At 39.5% G+C, this 15,524-nt stretch overlaps 1 protein-coding gene across 1 annotated transcript; it reads right to left on the minus strand.

Annotated features, from left to right (window-relative positions):
- Positions 1-1,255: 1,255 nt before the first annotated feature.
- On the minus strand, positions 1,256-11,101 carry myoz2a (myozenin 2a). Its single transcript, XM_066682148.1, has 5 exons — positions 11,020-11,101; positions 9,245-9,411; positions 8,897-9,023; positions 2,619-2,796; positions 1,256-1,511 (listed from the first exon to the last, which is right to left on the minus strand). The coding sequence occupies exons 1-5, from the start codon at positions 11,099-11,101 to the stop codon at positions 1,256-1,258; spliced, it is 810 nt and encodes a 269-aa protein (XP_066538245.1).
- Between the last annotated feature and the right edge of the window lie 4,423 nt (positions 11,102-15,524).

A 15,524-nucleotide genomic window follows, 5' to 3' on the forward strand; every position in this document is an offset into this window, starting at 1 on the left:
TGGGGGGTTTAAATAAAAATCTAGGAGCCTACTGTGTCTGATTCACTCATACCAGCGGACCACACGTTAACACTTCACCACCACATCAGTGTCATTGCAGCGCAGAGAATGCTCAACAACCCAAATCATACCTGCCCTGTGGTGGTCCTGTGGAGTGCTGACCATTGAAATGATGGTGAAACGATGAGATAATAAGTGTAGATACAAGGTAGGTATCCCTAATCCAGTGTTCATTCAGTGTATATGACAGTTGATATTTTATTTGCATATTTTAATAACAGTACTATATGTGCTACTTTAAACATATAGAAATTTATTGTTCAAAATAAGCTTAAACTGATTATTGTTAATATTTCATGACCAATCAGTGTGACACTATAAACATGCTGTTCATCTTTTAGTGCCTGCTGCACAGCTCTAAAAGTGCAAACTGAATAACAGCTTCATGCGCAAATACACTGAAAATAGGAGATACATTGAATTAAAATAATCATATCAGTACTTCCACATGAATAAACAAGCACACACAATGTTAAAATGTAACCTGATTAATAACTAATGAACAATTTGTCTCATTTGTTGGGAACTATTTACTACTAGTAAAGTTAAAACATAGAATGTACAAATAGGCTGATTAGCCAACAGGCTAGCTTTTGCTAGCACATGCTCAAATAAGTATAACTGACCACTGGCCTCTAGAGGTTCAGTTTTCTTTTATTTACAAGCATTAGCTTTGACCCAAAATGTTGTATTTACATTCTGTATTTTGCGATGTTAAAATCTGATTACAGATATGCTTTAAAAAATATCTTATAAAATTAACATTAACTTGCAGGCCACATAACTGGCTGTAAATATCTGCAAAGTTTACAGTAAAAATAAAGTTTACTGTGATAATATAGTATTAAATTACACTATTAAAATTACTTCTAATAGTTCCATAATTAGAGCCAGTGGATTTGAGATATAAATAAAACAAATGAAATATCAGTGTTATTGTCCTGTCCAGTGTTTGTTCCTGCCTGGCACCCAGTGCTTCCAGATGGACCCACTGCGACCCTGGTCAGGATTAAGAGGTTACAAAAACTAATTAATAAACAATGTTGTTGCCAAACATATAAAACGGTTAAAAGGGAAAATAGATGATGATGTGATATAATGTAATATATTCCGTGTAGCACATTGTATTCATGTGGAAATGCATACATTTGACTCGGGCACATTCCTGCTTTCAGTGCAGCAGCAAGAGTGGAGCTCAGAGCTCATCAGATTCAGGGACGAACATCATTGGCTCGGACGACATGGGCTCCAGGCTGGCAGAGGAGAGGACTAGAGGGACACTCTCAGCCACCCAGCCTAGAGCTGTCCTGTTGAAGGAGGGTCGAGTGGGCGCTGGGTCAGCTGGAGGCACTGGGCTTGGCAGGCTGGGCATGCCTGGGACCACGTCCACCTCAAGTGGCTTCACTGGGACTTTAGGTGCTTTTCCGAATCCACCAAATGGAGTGGCCACCCTAGAGGACATCCAATGACAGATTAGATGTTAATGACTAATGTTAACTCTAAGAAGACCGGCGGAAGGATCTGGCCAAGGACAGAAGCGTAATGCTGGAATCTCATTGTAACTGAAAATGTCTCAAACAATTCACTTGTGAAAGCAATTTAAAGGCAAATCTCCTAAATGTCCCAATGTTTGTAGACACCTATTCTAATGAGCGACATCCTTGGTATGGATGCAATTATCTCTTTCAAAACATGCTTTCAGCTATGCACACACCATGTACCCTCTCAGGAACATCTGGAGCAGCCATACATGAGCATAATGTCACCATGCCCAGTGACAAGAGTCTGCCAGAGTGTCATAAAATGGCATTGGTCTATGGAACCAGGCTGTGTTAAATGGGTAAAGTATGTAAAAATTGAGAGATGGATTTTTAAATCTTTAAAGGGTTCTTCACCCTCCCATATCTCTTAAACAAACACGGTTCTTTATGGAACCAATAGTGGTTCTTATACGGCATCACACAAAGAATTCTTTGTAGCACATTTCATTTTAAAAGTGTAATCACCCAATATCTGTACCAGATCTTACTAATGTTTGTTTGTTAATGCCATAATATACTTACAGCAATGTTCCTGACCTTTCCAGAAAAGTAGGGGTTGTTACAGACGTTGGCCGTAGTGTGTATTCTATTCATTGTTTCAAATTCAAAATGGCCTAACTACACATTGCAAAAATGCTGAGCTGCATCTTTTTTGTTTCAAATATATGGCCATGACCACTGGGGAAGGTACTGGCTGAGAACACAGCTGCTCCTCACAATGAAAAATATCACATCCTAAACCTCCCATAAGTGCTAGCTTGAGCTACTCTAAGGTGAATTTCCAATGTTCTGCCCACTATTTCAGATTTAAAATGACCTTGCTAACTACACAATTCAGAAATTGCTGAGCTACATCTTTTTTTTCCCTTAGAAAATATGGCCCACTCTCCTGCAAGGCAGGGTTCCAGGAGCCTGTAATATACCCTGTCATAGCAGAGAAAGGCTGTTGATAAAACCATAAGTCACCATGAGAAGACAGCAGGGTTATAGACATTCTTTATGGAGAGCACTACTCACCGGTTAAAGCTCTTGTACTCTGGTATTTCAGGTCTAGGCTCAGGCATCTGTACATGCAGTGTGTCAATTAGAGAAGGATTACTGCTGAGGGCCTGCTCCCAGGGAGAGAAGTAGGATCTAGGAATGGCTGTAGAGTTAAACTTCTCTGCTGGAACGCCCTTCAGTGGACCTCCATAACCTAAAATGTGAAGATTGCAGGAGACAAATTAATGGAAATTGACCAGTATACATTTTATTAATAATATATGTATGAGGGAACAGGCTGAAATCATATTTTAAGGTCATTGTGAAAAAGGATTAAGAAGATTCGAGCAGTGACTCTCTGCCTTTGTTAAACCTTCTTGAAAGACCAACGTGGTTTCCATCTCTTAGTGCCTTTATTCTAAGAGTGTAGGTTTTGTGGACTCATAAAGCTAAGTGAGTGAAGGAATGACAGATAGGGAGCAGAACGCCATGAAGGAAAACAGCAGAGAGGATATGGTTTATGAAAGAGGGAGAAACAGAGCATGTGATAATAAATGAGAAACGAGCCTTAGCTGAGCAGTGAGATGGCCACAGGTCAAGGAGACACATTACCTATTGTGGAATCATGGGAAAAAGACTGCAGAGAGCCTTCAGGCATCTTGAAATAATACTTTATGACTACATTTATAAATGTGCTGCTATGATCTGGACAAAGATCCCTTTTGATTTCTAATTATTTTATTTATTTTTCCCAAATACTATATTTAGCACAAAACCAGGTGCACACCAGGTCCTTCTTCTTCTTTTTTATTATTTGTTGAATAAAATGGTTTGAATTTGATGCTAATTTTCAATTTTCATTAGTTCTCATATAACTAACTGTATGACAATATAATTATATTTTGCTGGTTTGGGAATGTTCTTAGGTAGAGCTTAGGTACCTTCTGCTGTCACTGGGGTAGAACTCTCAGAGGGACATACTCTGTACCTTTAATTACGGAACATAGCTGAACCATATTCTATTATAATTTTTAGGCTCTGTTGATTCCATACACCCCATTTCATCTCTAGCACTTATATTATGTTCTTTTATATTACACAGTTCTATAATGAAAGATTACAAATATTTACCTCTCCTTCTGGAAAGGAGAATGTAATGTACATTCTGACAGTGTATAGACAGATAACAGATTAAATGTGATGTGAAAGGAAAGTCATAAAAATTCTCCACAAGCAGCTGAGTGCATCTGTAGTTTACTCGAAGAAAACAGTAGAGGTCTGATGATTGACACACACTGTGAGGGTCTGATTGCTCTGTTATACTATGGGAGCATTCTGACAGCATTGTTTGGGTTCATTTCTTCACCTTTGATCGAAAGTCACTGTAAATCAGTGTTATTCTGACTTATCACCTTACTTTGTAATGATCCATTGCCTTCTCGTGAGGTGGATGGTCACTTCCAGAAGGACAATGCTTATATACGGGTGCGCAAGAGGTATTGAATCAAGTAAATAGTATTGTTATTGACTTCACATCAGTTCAAATGAGATTATTGGACTGATGTGTTAGACAGTGTTACATCACTGTCATCATGTCACCAGCTGAGTTCAAGTCTTTACACACTTCATATCAGGCAGCACTGAAGCTGTTCTATTGACTTGTAATGCACATTTTAAATTGATTTTACCTTGTCAGTAGTTTTTATATGCATAGATACAGTATACTTGCCATAAGAGTCTGCATGTTACTATATTGTCTTACCTAGCACTGTTCTGCTGGCAAACCAGAAAGCAAAATGTGACAGTCAAAATAACAGCAGAAGTCCTCAAAGCCCAGTTTGTAGAGGGGAAGCAGGGGAACTATCCAAACGAGTTTTCCTCAAATCTCTGCCTGCTGCCGGGAGCCAGCAAGCCCAAAACAGTGCTTATGTAAGGAGGGTGTTCTGTCACATATCAACCTCACACTGTGGACAATCTCTTTCTTTGGTTTATCAGCCTCAAGGAGGTAGCACAAAGTCTCTGAACCACAAAACAGTCCTTTGTGAAAGGCTAAGGGCAGAGCAGGCTACATTTAATCCTTAGATATCACAACTTTTAAGCTTGCAACAAACATTATAGTAATGGTGTATACAAATAATACAATGTGTACAGACTATTACTGCATATGCAGTAATAGTCTGTAATTTATCTGTAGTACTGTCTTACAGTGATCAGTAATAAAGGCTGTTATTAACAAAATCTGTAAAAAATGAAATAATTACATTTTAATTACAGTTATGACATAGATTTCAATAAATCAATCAATATAAATGTATGACACATTTCTAAAGGTTAAGGCACTTGTTCATAGGGTGGTAGAACATTACAGGAGGAATGTAATTCAAGAAGGAAAAGTGACAGGACTCCAGGGATCGACAAAAGTAATAGAGGATATTTCTAGATCCAGAGGGACGTTTTTTTTGCTCAGATGTTACACACTGGTGGTTTAGGAGATTTAATGATAATTCTCTAAAACTCCATAGAAGAAGCAGCATTAGACATGAGATACTATTTATGCAACTAAAATTATACAGCATTTAATCCAAGGAATTAGCATAGACGGAAGTGATGTGTCCCTACGGATATCCAGCGAAAATTGAATTGTCCCCACCAATAATTTGATCCCCTCCACAAAAAATAATCATCTCATTAACCTAGAGAAGCAGAAAGGGTTAAATCACATTCTCTACTCAGGTCCTAACGCCCTGCTGCCACGTGAGACTCTGTAGCTACATTTGGATGTTAGCAGCGCCAAAAATGGAAGGAAAACTTTCCAGTGTGAAACTCAGGTGCAACATGGATAAGTGACAAAAGCGAGTGAGAATGGCAGCAAAAAAGAAGAAAGTGGGCATAAGGAGCTATTTTTCAAATAAACGTGGAAGTCACAAAGTCAAGTTCTCTAATGAAACGAGTCCATCATAATAACTTTAATGGCAATGCTAGGCTTTGGCGCACAGCACACAGCAGGCTAAAATCGCCTGTAGCTATGAATAACATCGTTTGGAAATTAACTGCACAACACACTGCCAACTGTCAGTTCTCTTACAGAGAAAACTGAAGGGATGAAAATATGTCTTGAATTTCATTCACACATTGAGAGATTTGTTTTGTGTGTGATTGTTAATTTGTTGGTTTTGTGGAGATTATACAGTGCTCCATCTATTTTTAATATTGCACTATGGCTGAAGTAAACTGAAGTCCAAACTACTACTTTGCCAGTCATATATATATATATATATATATATATATATATATATATATATATATATATATATATATATATATATCAGAGGCGATTGCTCTAAGACTGCAAGGGAAGCTCAGCTTCCCCTAAAATGTCAAAAAATAAATGATCAAATATATACTGTTGTGTGTACATGTCATTGAATAAATATGCACTACAACACGCTCTACTTTTGTTCAGCTTCAGCTTCTTATCACTGGTAAAGACGTGGCTTTCCTCTCAATCAGCTTCACAGTGCTTTAAACAGTGCAAACAGAGTTCAAATGCGAAGCAGCAAAGTGCAGCGAAACGAGAGGAGTCATTGGATAAATGCTGGGCTTTGTCCCACCCATCGGACGCTCAGCGTCTCTGGGGGTCTATGGGGCAGTGGGCTGGCCTCGGCGGGCCCGGACGCTCAGCTTCTGCATGATGATTGGATGATCTGTCTGAGGCTGAATCCCTTTTTGATTCACAGCAAAATGAGTGAAACAGCGATCCTTTGGTGTAAAGATCCGTGGGAGCATTACATTTTCATTCTGTTCTGAGTTGAACCGGAGACTTGCTTAATCCTCTTAGCGGCATTTTCTTTGTTAAAAACAACTAGCGACAAATCGAGCTTCTATTTCTGGTGGGGTTTTTTTTTGTAGCTGCTTGTGTTTGGAGACTGACTTCTATCACTCTTTCTGACTTCTATCGCAGTTTCTGTCCAGCGGGTGCTGCTGAGCCCCTCCACCGTCACAAATTACTCACAGGCAGACACACTTCACATGGGCCAAGGCCGTTTGAGCAGCCTAGCTCTGCTGGCCATTGAGAGGACACTAGTCAAGTCACTGGAAAAGACGCCTTGTTAGTACGACAGGGTCACAGATCATTTTCTTGAAAAGGAAGGGAGGGTAGAATTTACGTATAAATAAACCGACACATTTTATGATGTAGGCCGAAATTGAGCTTCCCCTCCTTGAAAGACCAGCATCCGCCACTGGTATATATATATATATATATATATATATATATAAACAGAGTCCAGGGATGTAACCTGCCAACAGGTAACACAGGATACATCCCTGGACTCTGTTTTGCAAGAAGTAGGCCTAAAGAGGCCTTGGTCTTTTCACATGAACACATTAATATTCTGTTCTTTGAATTTAGTTTACTATGGAGATGATGTCTCAATCTGATCAGTTGTGGAGATATATCTACTAACACCACCACCAGGTCAGTGTCACTGCAGCAGCTCTGAGAATGATCCACCACCCAAATCATACCAGTGCTGCTGTGGAGGTCAAATCCATTGAAGAATGTGTGTAGTGCAACAGATTTTGGAAATAACAGCTTGTAATTTCTACAAAGTGCTCATGTATTGCCTGCGGAGCATAGAAAAGTGTAGAAACAAGGAGGTAGTGTTAATTATATGGCTTATCTATGTGTATAATTTATTTAGAGAGGTTTTTTTTTAATTGTTTATATGTATTAGCAAAAACAGTTCTTTATGGAATCAAAAGTGGTCCTTCTATGGCCTCGCTCAAAGAAACTTTGATAGCACCTTTATTATTAAATTATTGACTGCAATGCTAGACTATTACTACCATGAAAACAGTAGTAGTGTAGTCTAAGCGTACTGCACTGACAGCACTGAAAGAACAGTCTCTGGACATAAACCATGAACTCAGTGCTCAGATGGCAATCCTTCACCACGATTACAATCAAGTTACTTCCTAGCACTGTGATGGTCCTGTACAACTCAAACCAAAACATTGTCTTATCTGGGAAGAGCATACAGGGTATGGAGATGGAAAGATAACATCTGTTAGAGATGCTATCACTGGACCAGCTCTTAGAAGACCCAGTAAACACAGGACAAACTTCCTGCTATTACACAGGAATGTTCTCACAAGGACAGTAAACTCAAGAGGTGAAGAGTGTAGAAGAGACTCACAAATACAGCCACAAATCTAGCGATTATGGATAGTGAATTTAACCTGGTTCATTTTAGGGCTCTTATTCTTGGAGGTATCCCCAGTGCAGTTAACATGAACTGAACACTCAACACTGAAGACTGGTTTAGGACTGGAATTAACCAGTTTATGGGTCACTTAACGGTTCCCCAAAATGGGGGCTTGCCATTATTTAAATTATTTCACTAAACCAAAGCGCATAATCAGGGTCAGGGCATCTAAATAAATTAGAATATCATCAAAAAGTTCATTTATTTCAGTAATTCATTTCAAAAAGTGAAACTTACATAGATTCATTACAAACAGAGTTGATCTATTTCAAGTGTTTATTTCTTTTAATGTTGATGTTTATGGCTTACAGCAAATGAAAACCCAAAAGTCATTATCCCAAGCCTTTAAAATGGCCCTTTAGGCTACACAATCATGGGGAAGACTGCTGACTTGACAGATGTCGCCTGACTTAATCCCCATAGAGAATCTATAGGGTATTGTCAAGAGAAAGATGTGAGACACCAGACCCAACAGTGCAGACGAGCTGAAGGTCATTATCAAAGCAACCTGGGCTTCCATAACACCTCAGCAGTGCCACATGCTGATTGCCTCCATGCCATGCTGAATTGACAAAGTATTGAGTGCATATACTGTACATACTTTTTGGTAGGCCAACAGTCCTGTATCAAAAAGTCAAATTTTAAATGGGACTTATTTAATATTCTAATTTTCTGAGAAAATGATTTTTGGATTTTCATTGGCTGTAAGCCCTAATCATCATCATTAAAAGAAATAAACACTTGAAATAGTTCACTGTTTGTAATGAATCTATGAGTTTCACTTTTTGAATTGAATTACTGAAATAAATTAACTTTTTGATGATATTTATCTAATTATCCAATTTATTGAGATGCACCTGTAGTACCAGAATGACTGGTTATGGTTAGTACCCGAGACCCTTGAGACCCTTTGTCGGTCACAATACCGGCTGCACCATGCCACCCTGGCTGTTTCATAAAATTTCATAAAACATTACTGCCTTCATTTATCCTCTAGATATTCAGCATTCAGGATTCTGAGGCCCATGCTGTGGAATGAGCACTCACCTGGAGCTATAGAGTCAGGATTGGTGCATGAATCAAGTGCATTTGTAGACTGGTCAACCTCCACCCCATTAACATTGTTTTCCATATGTGTGGTGTCTGTTCCTGGCACAGAAGGATTCACACCACTCTGGAAAAGTGGATATCAAGAGGTAGAATAGGAGAAGGAATGAAAGGACACTTTGTCATACTCATGTTCTCTTTCAATAGAGGTTAACTCAGTCATATTTCATAATAAAATAAAAATGACTCAGGGAAATATTGCTGCAGTACATTTCAAAACAAGCTTGAAAATAATAATTTAAATCTATTGACACCATCTTAACTCTGCCACAAACAGCCCACACTCACATTGATCTGAACATTAGCTCGGTTCTGAATGCTCTCAAACGTATATTTCTCTGAACGTTTCTGACGCATCTTGAAAAGACGAGATCCTCTGTTGGAAGCCAAGGAGAGCTCCTCCAGCATGATCTCTTTGGGAGCCTTCGCCTTCCGCCCCAGATCCATCTCTGCCCCTGAGGACACAGCAAATCACACACTGAACTCTCACAACAATGGACTGTCCACTTCACAGACTAGCATCACTCATATTGTTTGGGATCACTCTAATCATGAGGAATATCATGCCACATAATTCCAAGTCCTTTGTTAAGGTCCCAGCCACATTTGTCCAGTTCTCATTGACTGTGCTAACGTACACTATCTTAAGGAGATGGTATAGGTCTATTAAAGGTCGTAAAGGTATCCCACTAACATGTTCCCACAGCTGTCAAGATTCTTCACCTCCTCAGCCATCGCACAGTTGTCCTTCCCCAGAAATAGCTGTTCGTATGGACAACTACAAAAGGATTAGTTGCTTTCAGTAGTAAAACATCTCTTGGATTATTTACAGCCAAGTCGGGGTGTGGCCAGAGCTAATTACAAAAATAAACCAGACCAACTGAAAGGCCGTCTAACTGTGAGACGCTCAGAGCGGTACACTATTTATAGAAGACTCTGGCTACTGTAAGTGTGAGTAAAGGGTTTAGGTGTATTCTACTGTAGAAATGTGATCAATAATGAAACAAGATAATATTTTCAATGCAGTGTATTAAATGAAATAAAAATACATCTGGAATAATGAGAGACATTTCTGTCTAATGATTTCAACAACTAATATAGAATACTTCATTGTATACAGACCGTCTTCCATTCTGAAACATAGCTGCTTTTAATGCATGGATGACACTAATGTTAAAGTCTTGCTTTTTTGTGCATGTTCATAGAAAGGACCCCAAACGTGTTCGTACACTTACTATTTAGCCATTGGTAAACTGTCATGGCGTTATTTGGGTCAAATCCTGAAATATTTTAAAAACATTATGTTTAAGCCCAGCATTAGACTGATGTTGAACTCTGTGTGTGGAGAATGACTGGAGGACAATTCCGACTGCATGTAACCGCACCATACTGTCTGTCAAGCAAAGGTGGAAAAAACCTAGAAAATGACAGTCCTCACATGGTCCATTTGAAATGAATGGCACTTGCTTGGACTTATTCTTTCCTACATGATGAAAAGAACATATATTTAAGTATGACACAAATGTCCAAATATTTTTTGAAAGGCACTGTATATGCTAGATTTAGAATTACTTACATCACAATGAGCACAACTGTATAAGCAATATAAACTTTTGACAGACTGCGGTTAAGTAGGTGTAAAAGTCCAATTCAGTTTCATTTATAGAATGAATGTGCTATGTGGTCTAATTTAGAGTCATGTATTTGCTGCTCTTGCTTTTCTAATGTTAGCTGCATTATTTCACAACAATGGCATGCAGTGTCACATGAAGCACCACTCTTATGATGCAAAGGGACCAGAGCACCCCCTTGTGGAATGTTATCAATCTGCTAAATGTGAATGAATGAGTGAGTGAGTGAGAAAAGGAAATACCAGCCAGGTCCAAGGCGACTAATATTTGACACAAATACAAAAAAAACAAAAACATTATTCATAACTCATAAAACAGTCTAAGTTTCTCATTCCACCCGATGAGACACTGTTGCACACAGCTGCAATATTTAACCAAAAGTAATAATGTTACAAATGTTTGTTCATAGAAAAAGTTCCGATTTAAACCTACCGTTAGTGCCATGAATTTCTCTGCAAATGGCTGCCGCCTGCATCTTCCTCTCCCTTGTTGTCATAATGAATTGTTGGGACATGGCGCCCTGTACATCAAACAGATGAAATTTACACACCACACACAACTTTGTGCTTCTGCACCAAAATCAGAAACTACTTCAATTCAAACATGAATTCATTTATTAATATAAATGCGTATCCAGTTCAGGGACATGGTTGGTCTGGGCACAAGGAAGGAATACACCCTGGAGGGGGCGCCAGTACACTGCAGGGTGACACACACTCACACCTATGGACACTTGAGTAGCCACCTACCAACATGTGTTTTTGGACCCTGGGAGGAACCCGGAGTACCTGGAGGAAACCCATGCGGACACGGGGAGAACACACCAAACTCCTCACAGACAGTCACCCAGCATGGGGCTTGAACCCACAACCTCCAGGTTCTCCCTCTGTCTCTGTGGGTTTACTCCTGAAGCTCTGGTTCCCTGTCACATGGTATTGACTGGCTGTGTGGGATTATTTCACAGATGTGTTTGTTGCTCTGTGACGGAATGGTGCCCTGTCCAGGGTGTAATTCTGTCTTGTACACAATGATTCAGGGAGAAGGCTCAGGATGTACAGCATCTGTGAACAGGACGTATGGTGCTTTTCCACTGCATGGTACCTACTCGACTCTGCTATGTTTTCTGCTTTTCCATTAGGCACATTTTGTAACTGGTGCCTGCTGGCTTGTGGTTAGTGAGCAGTTTAGGAACTAAACAGTGACTGGCCAGAGAGACTTGTCTATTAAGACCAAAAGCAGACATCCAGCACAAACTAGCTATTTGTAAACTTTCCAAAATACAGTAGAGAACACATTTGTTTTTATCTGACTAAATGGTCTTTTGAAGAGGTCCAAAAGCTCCTTGAATTAGTGGCCAATTAAAGAGCTGGATGGTGCAACAAATAATGAAAAATATATATGGATCTGTCTGGAGGGAAAAAAAAACTTCCTGAAAAGCACCATTTCAAGTTACGGGAAATTAATGATTGATCTCCAAGCCTGAGCCAGGCATCAAACCCCAGTCTGCTGGGTTTATTTGCAGGGTTAAATGTTGCTACTCTCATTTCTACAAAACACACTCCTTGTCTATAGGTTACAGATGGTATGTTTTCGTGGGAGGCCCTGCTGCCTTACACCCAGTACACGTTTTTTTCTTCTCCACAAAGGGAAGAGTCCCTGCGGAGGGTGCGTAACATTTCCTATATAACCTAATTCATCAGGTTGTAATTAAATTTAAAATTATCCCAGCTGTTCTTATACAGTGTGTCCTACAGAGCAACATGGTCATTGTTGCTCCTGACCCTGAACCTGACTGGACGATGCAGCCAGTGTGTTGATGCACAGAATGGTGACAGTTACTGTCCATCCTTATTACTGTTCCAATATTCTTCCATGTTCCTGTCCAAGTTGAGTGTCCATTTGGTATTATAGGCTGAACTGCTCTCAGAAACCTATAGGTGAAGTGTGCAAGATTTAGTGGTATCTAGTGGTGAGGCTGAAGACTGCAATCATCTGAATTCCCCTCCCTCACCCCTCCCTTTCCAAACTGCCACATCAGAGTGCTTGCATAGTGAGAGAACATGTTCATGCATCGGCTGAGAGGAAGCAACTGAGGTTGCACTCAAATCTATTTTTATTATAGAAGAACCACTGTTGGTTCCCAAGAGAATCTTTCAGTGGGCAGCTTTTTAATGAAGCATTCTTGTAAAATGAGATGCTTGTGTAAGGAACCTGAGCAAGGCACAGAACCCCAATCTGCTGGTAGGGTGCAGACATGATATCCACTGCAATCTGAAGACCAGAAGGGTGATGTTACTATTGATTCGGAGCAAAAACCAGCAGCCACACAGGCCCTTGGCGAATACAATTGCCCACCCCTGCCATATACTCATGTGCCGCTGCTCCGGAACATTGCTTATCACTTCATGATTTTCTATGGATGACATATCACAAACTGCATGTGCATAACTGGAAATCCGTTCCTGCAACGGGTCCACTTTTCATCAGCTGCAGCTTATAATGAATTAGAACTGTTTGGCTGTCAGGTGTGGTAAAAAATGTTTGAGACACATTAATTAAACGCTGGCATCAAAATGAAAAGAAAATGCCAGGTGAATTACAGCTGGATTCCATAAGGTTTTTATAAAAAGAAATTCATGATTTAAATGAGAACAAAATGAGCTTTCTTTCTGCACAGTGATCCAAGACACTGTCCCAAATTGACAGAATTCAAGGGGTCACTTCTTAAGAGCTCTCTGGCTGTTACAAATAGACCTTAACCATGTCTTCAAGACATAGAAATGTCTTAGCTCTGCGTAAGGAAGCCTACGGTTATACAGCACTACTGTAACCCACCATATGTCTGCTCTAGCTCACATGCCACAGATGACTGACTGAAATACAGTTTCCGCTGTAGGGTAGGGTCTTGACCCACTACACTCCACACAACAAAGTGAGGTGGTCTTACCTGGCTGAGAAGGTTGTTCAGCGTGTTCTTGTATCTGTTAATGGGAAAGGCAGAGGAATGGACAGAGTAATGTGACCTGTGCTGCTCCAGGCTCTTCCAGGGACAGAGGGGCTCTGGCCAAGGGGTTGGGGCGCAGAAAGGTAGGAGAGACTAAGTTTGTATACAGTTAAATATAGTGGTGAGGACATACATACACATGTATTTGGGTGTAACTGATCCGGCTAACATCTCTGCTGGGTATGACCTAAGAGTGTCGCAGGAGTATTAATAGGTCGCGAGCGTGTGTAACTTTGGTGTCATTTATGGGATAACATACATACATGGTGATCAGATTTCCAACCATGTCTTAGTTCAGTTTTTATAATATGTATTTACATATGTTGTAATTATTGAATTCAGCTTTACAGTACCCCCATCAGGACATAGACACAGTTGTGTACACACATGCTTGTATAATTTCTCTATGGTTATTCATTTATACTTGTGTAATTGCATATGAATAGTAAAACAAAATTTATAAATCTAGGTTTAATTACATCGTTGTTTGGATAATTAATCGACTTAAGTCATTATTATTTTGCCTTATTCTTTGAAGATGACAGCTTTAATATAGACTTGGGTGATCTAGGATGTCTTAGAAATGCTTGGGTGGCTGCTGGATGGCAATATGCGGGCACTGTCTTTGTGGCCTGTGCCGATGGGATGAGTTCTGTGATGGGGACACTGTACTGAACAAATGGCTTTTCCAGGATATGTGTAGATTGTTACCATAATGAACAGCTAAATCTACCACTGTGGTCAGTTCTAGCCTCCTAATCGTCCACATCTTCAAAGAAATTAACTCAATCATTCCCTCTAGTCTCTTGTCTAATAGCTGATGTGTGCTGAGTGCACTGATGCAGATTGGCTGCCGTTGGTATTGAATCCTGTTGGTGGTGTTCGAGGCAATTCCCTCTCATATAATGACTGTGTTGAAGTGAGTTTATTTACAGAGAAATGGAGAAGTGCAGAATGGAAGTGGAGAGGGTTAAAAAGAGCATTTTATTTTAATTCTATACATTTTATAGTCGACTGTGCAGAGGGCAGTAAAGGTTTTATGGAACCTATATAACTGTAGTGAAGGAGCTCTAGCTGATTATGAAATAGACGGGTGAACTTTAACCTCTCTGTTTTACAGCAGCTCTCTAAGAAAAGGAAATGCTGAGCATTGTACTGGGGTTGTGTGTGATTATCTTTCAGGACTCAAGGTTTAACTGAAACAATGCCTGGTGTGAGCCTGCAGCTGCACTGAACTAATGCTAAAGATGCAGATATCTGGGTGTATTGTATTCTATGTGAACTATATTCTTTTACTGTTATAATAATGAGGTTGAGAGAAAAAGAGGTTGAGCATTCAGTGGTTCCAGACCCACCCTGACCCTGAGTTAGTTACAGAAAACGAATGAACAAATTGCTGTTTTTCTTATTGTTATATTTGTGGATGAAGCCACTGTCCTGTACACTGTGTGAGTATATAGTGATAGACTAAACTAACCATTAGAAATACTCTTTAAAAAAAAATTAAAACAAAATAAAACCTCTACACTGTAACTTCCATTTTCATTTCTAGTGTTGCGCAATATATCGGCGGCTGATTTATTATTTGGTTAATAGGTTAAATGACAAAGATAATTCCAATCACCACAGTGCAGGAACCCTTAAAACACAAACAGAATCATTCAGTGTCTCTATTTGTTACTGAAACATGATGATAAATGATTATAAACACTCGCTCAAACTTTCTCCTTCGCTCAGAGCCGACTAATGTTGCTCTCTCCCTCGGGCCCCAAAACAAACCAGGTGCTGCATTAATTAGCGCCCCTCTAGAAACCATTCATGCGGAACCTGCAGTAAATCATTGATAAAAATATAAATGAACTATCACTAATAAACATAAAAAGATCAAATAAAAAGTGTTTGTCCTATAAAAAACATTTGTTTTGCTTTAATC

This window comes from Hoplias malabaricus, chromosome 9, assembly GCF_029633855.1.
Source record: "Hoplias malabaricus isolate fHopMal1 chromosome 9, fHopMal1.hap1, whole genome shotgun sequence".
Taxonomy (NCBI): Eukaryota; Metazoa; Chordata; class Actinopteri; order Characiformes; family Erythrinidae; genus Hoplias; species Hoplias malabaricus.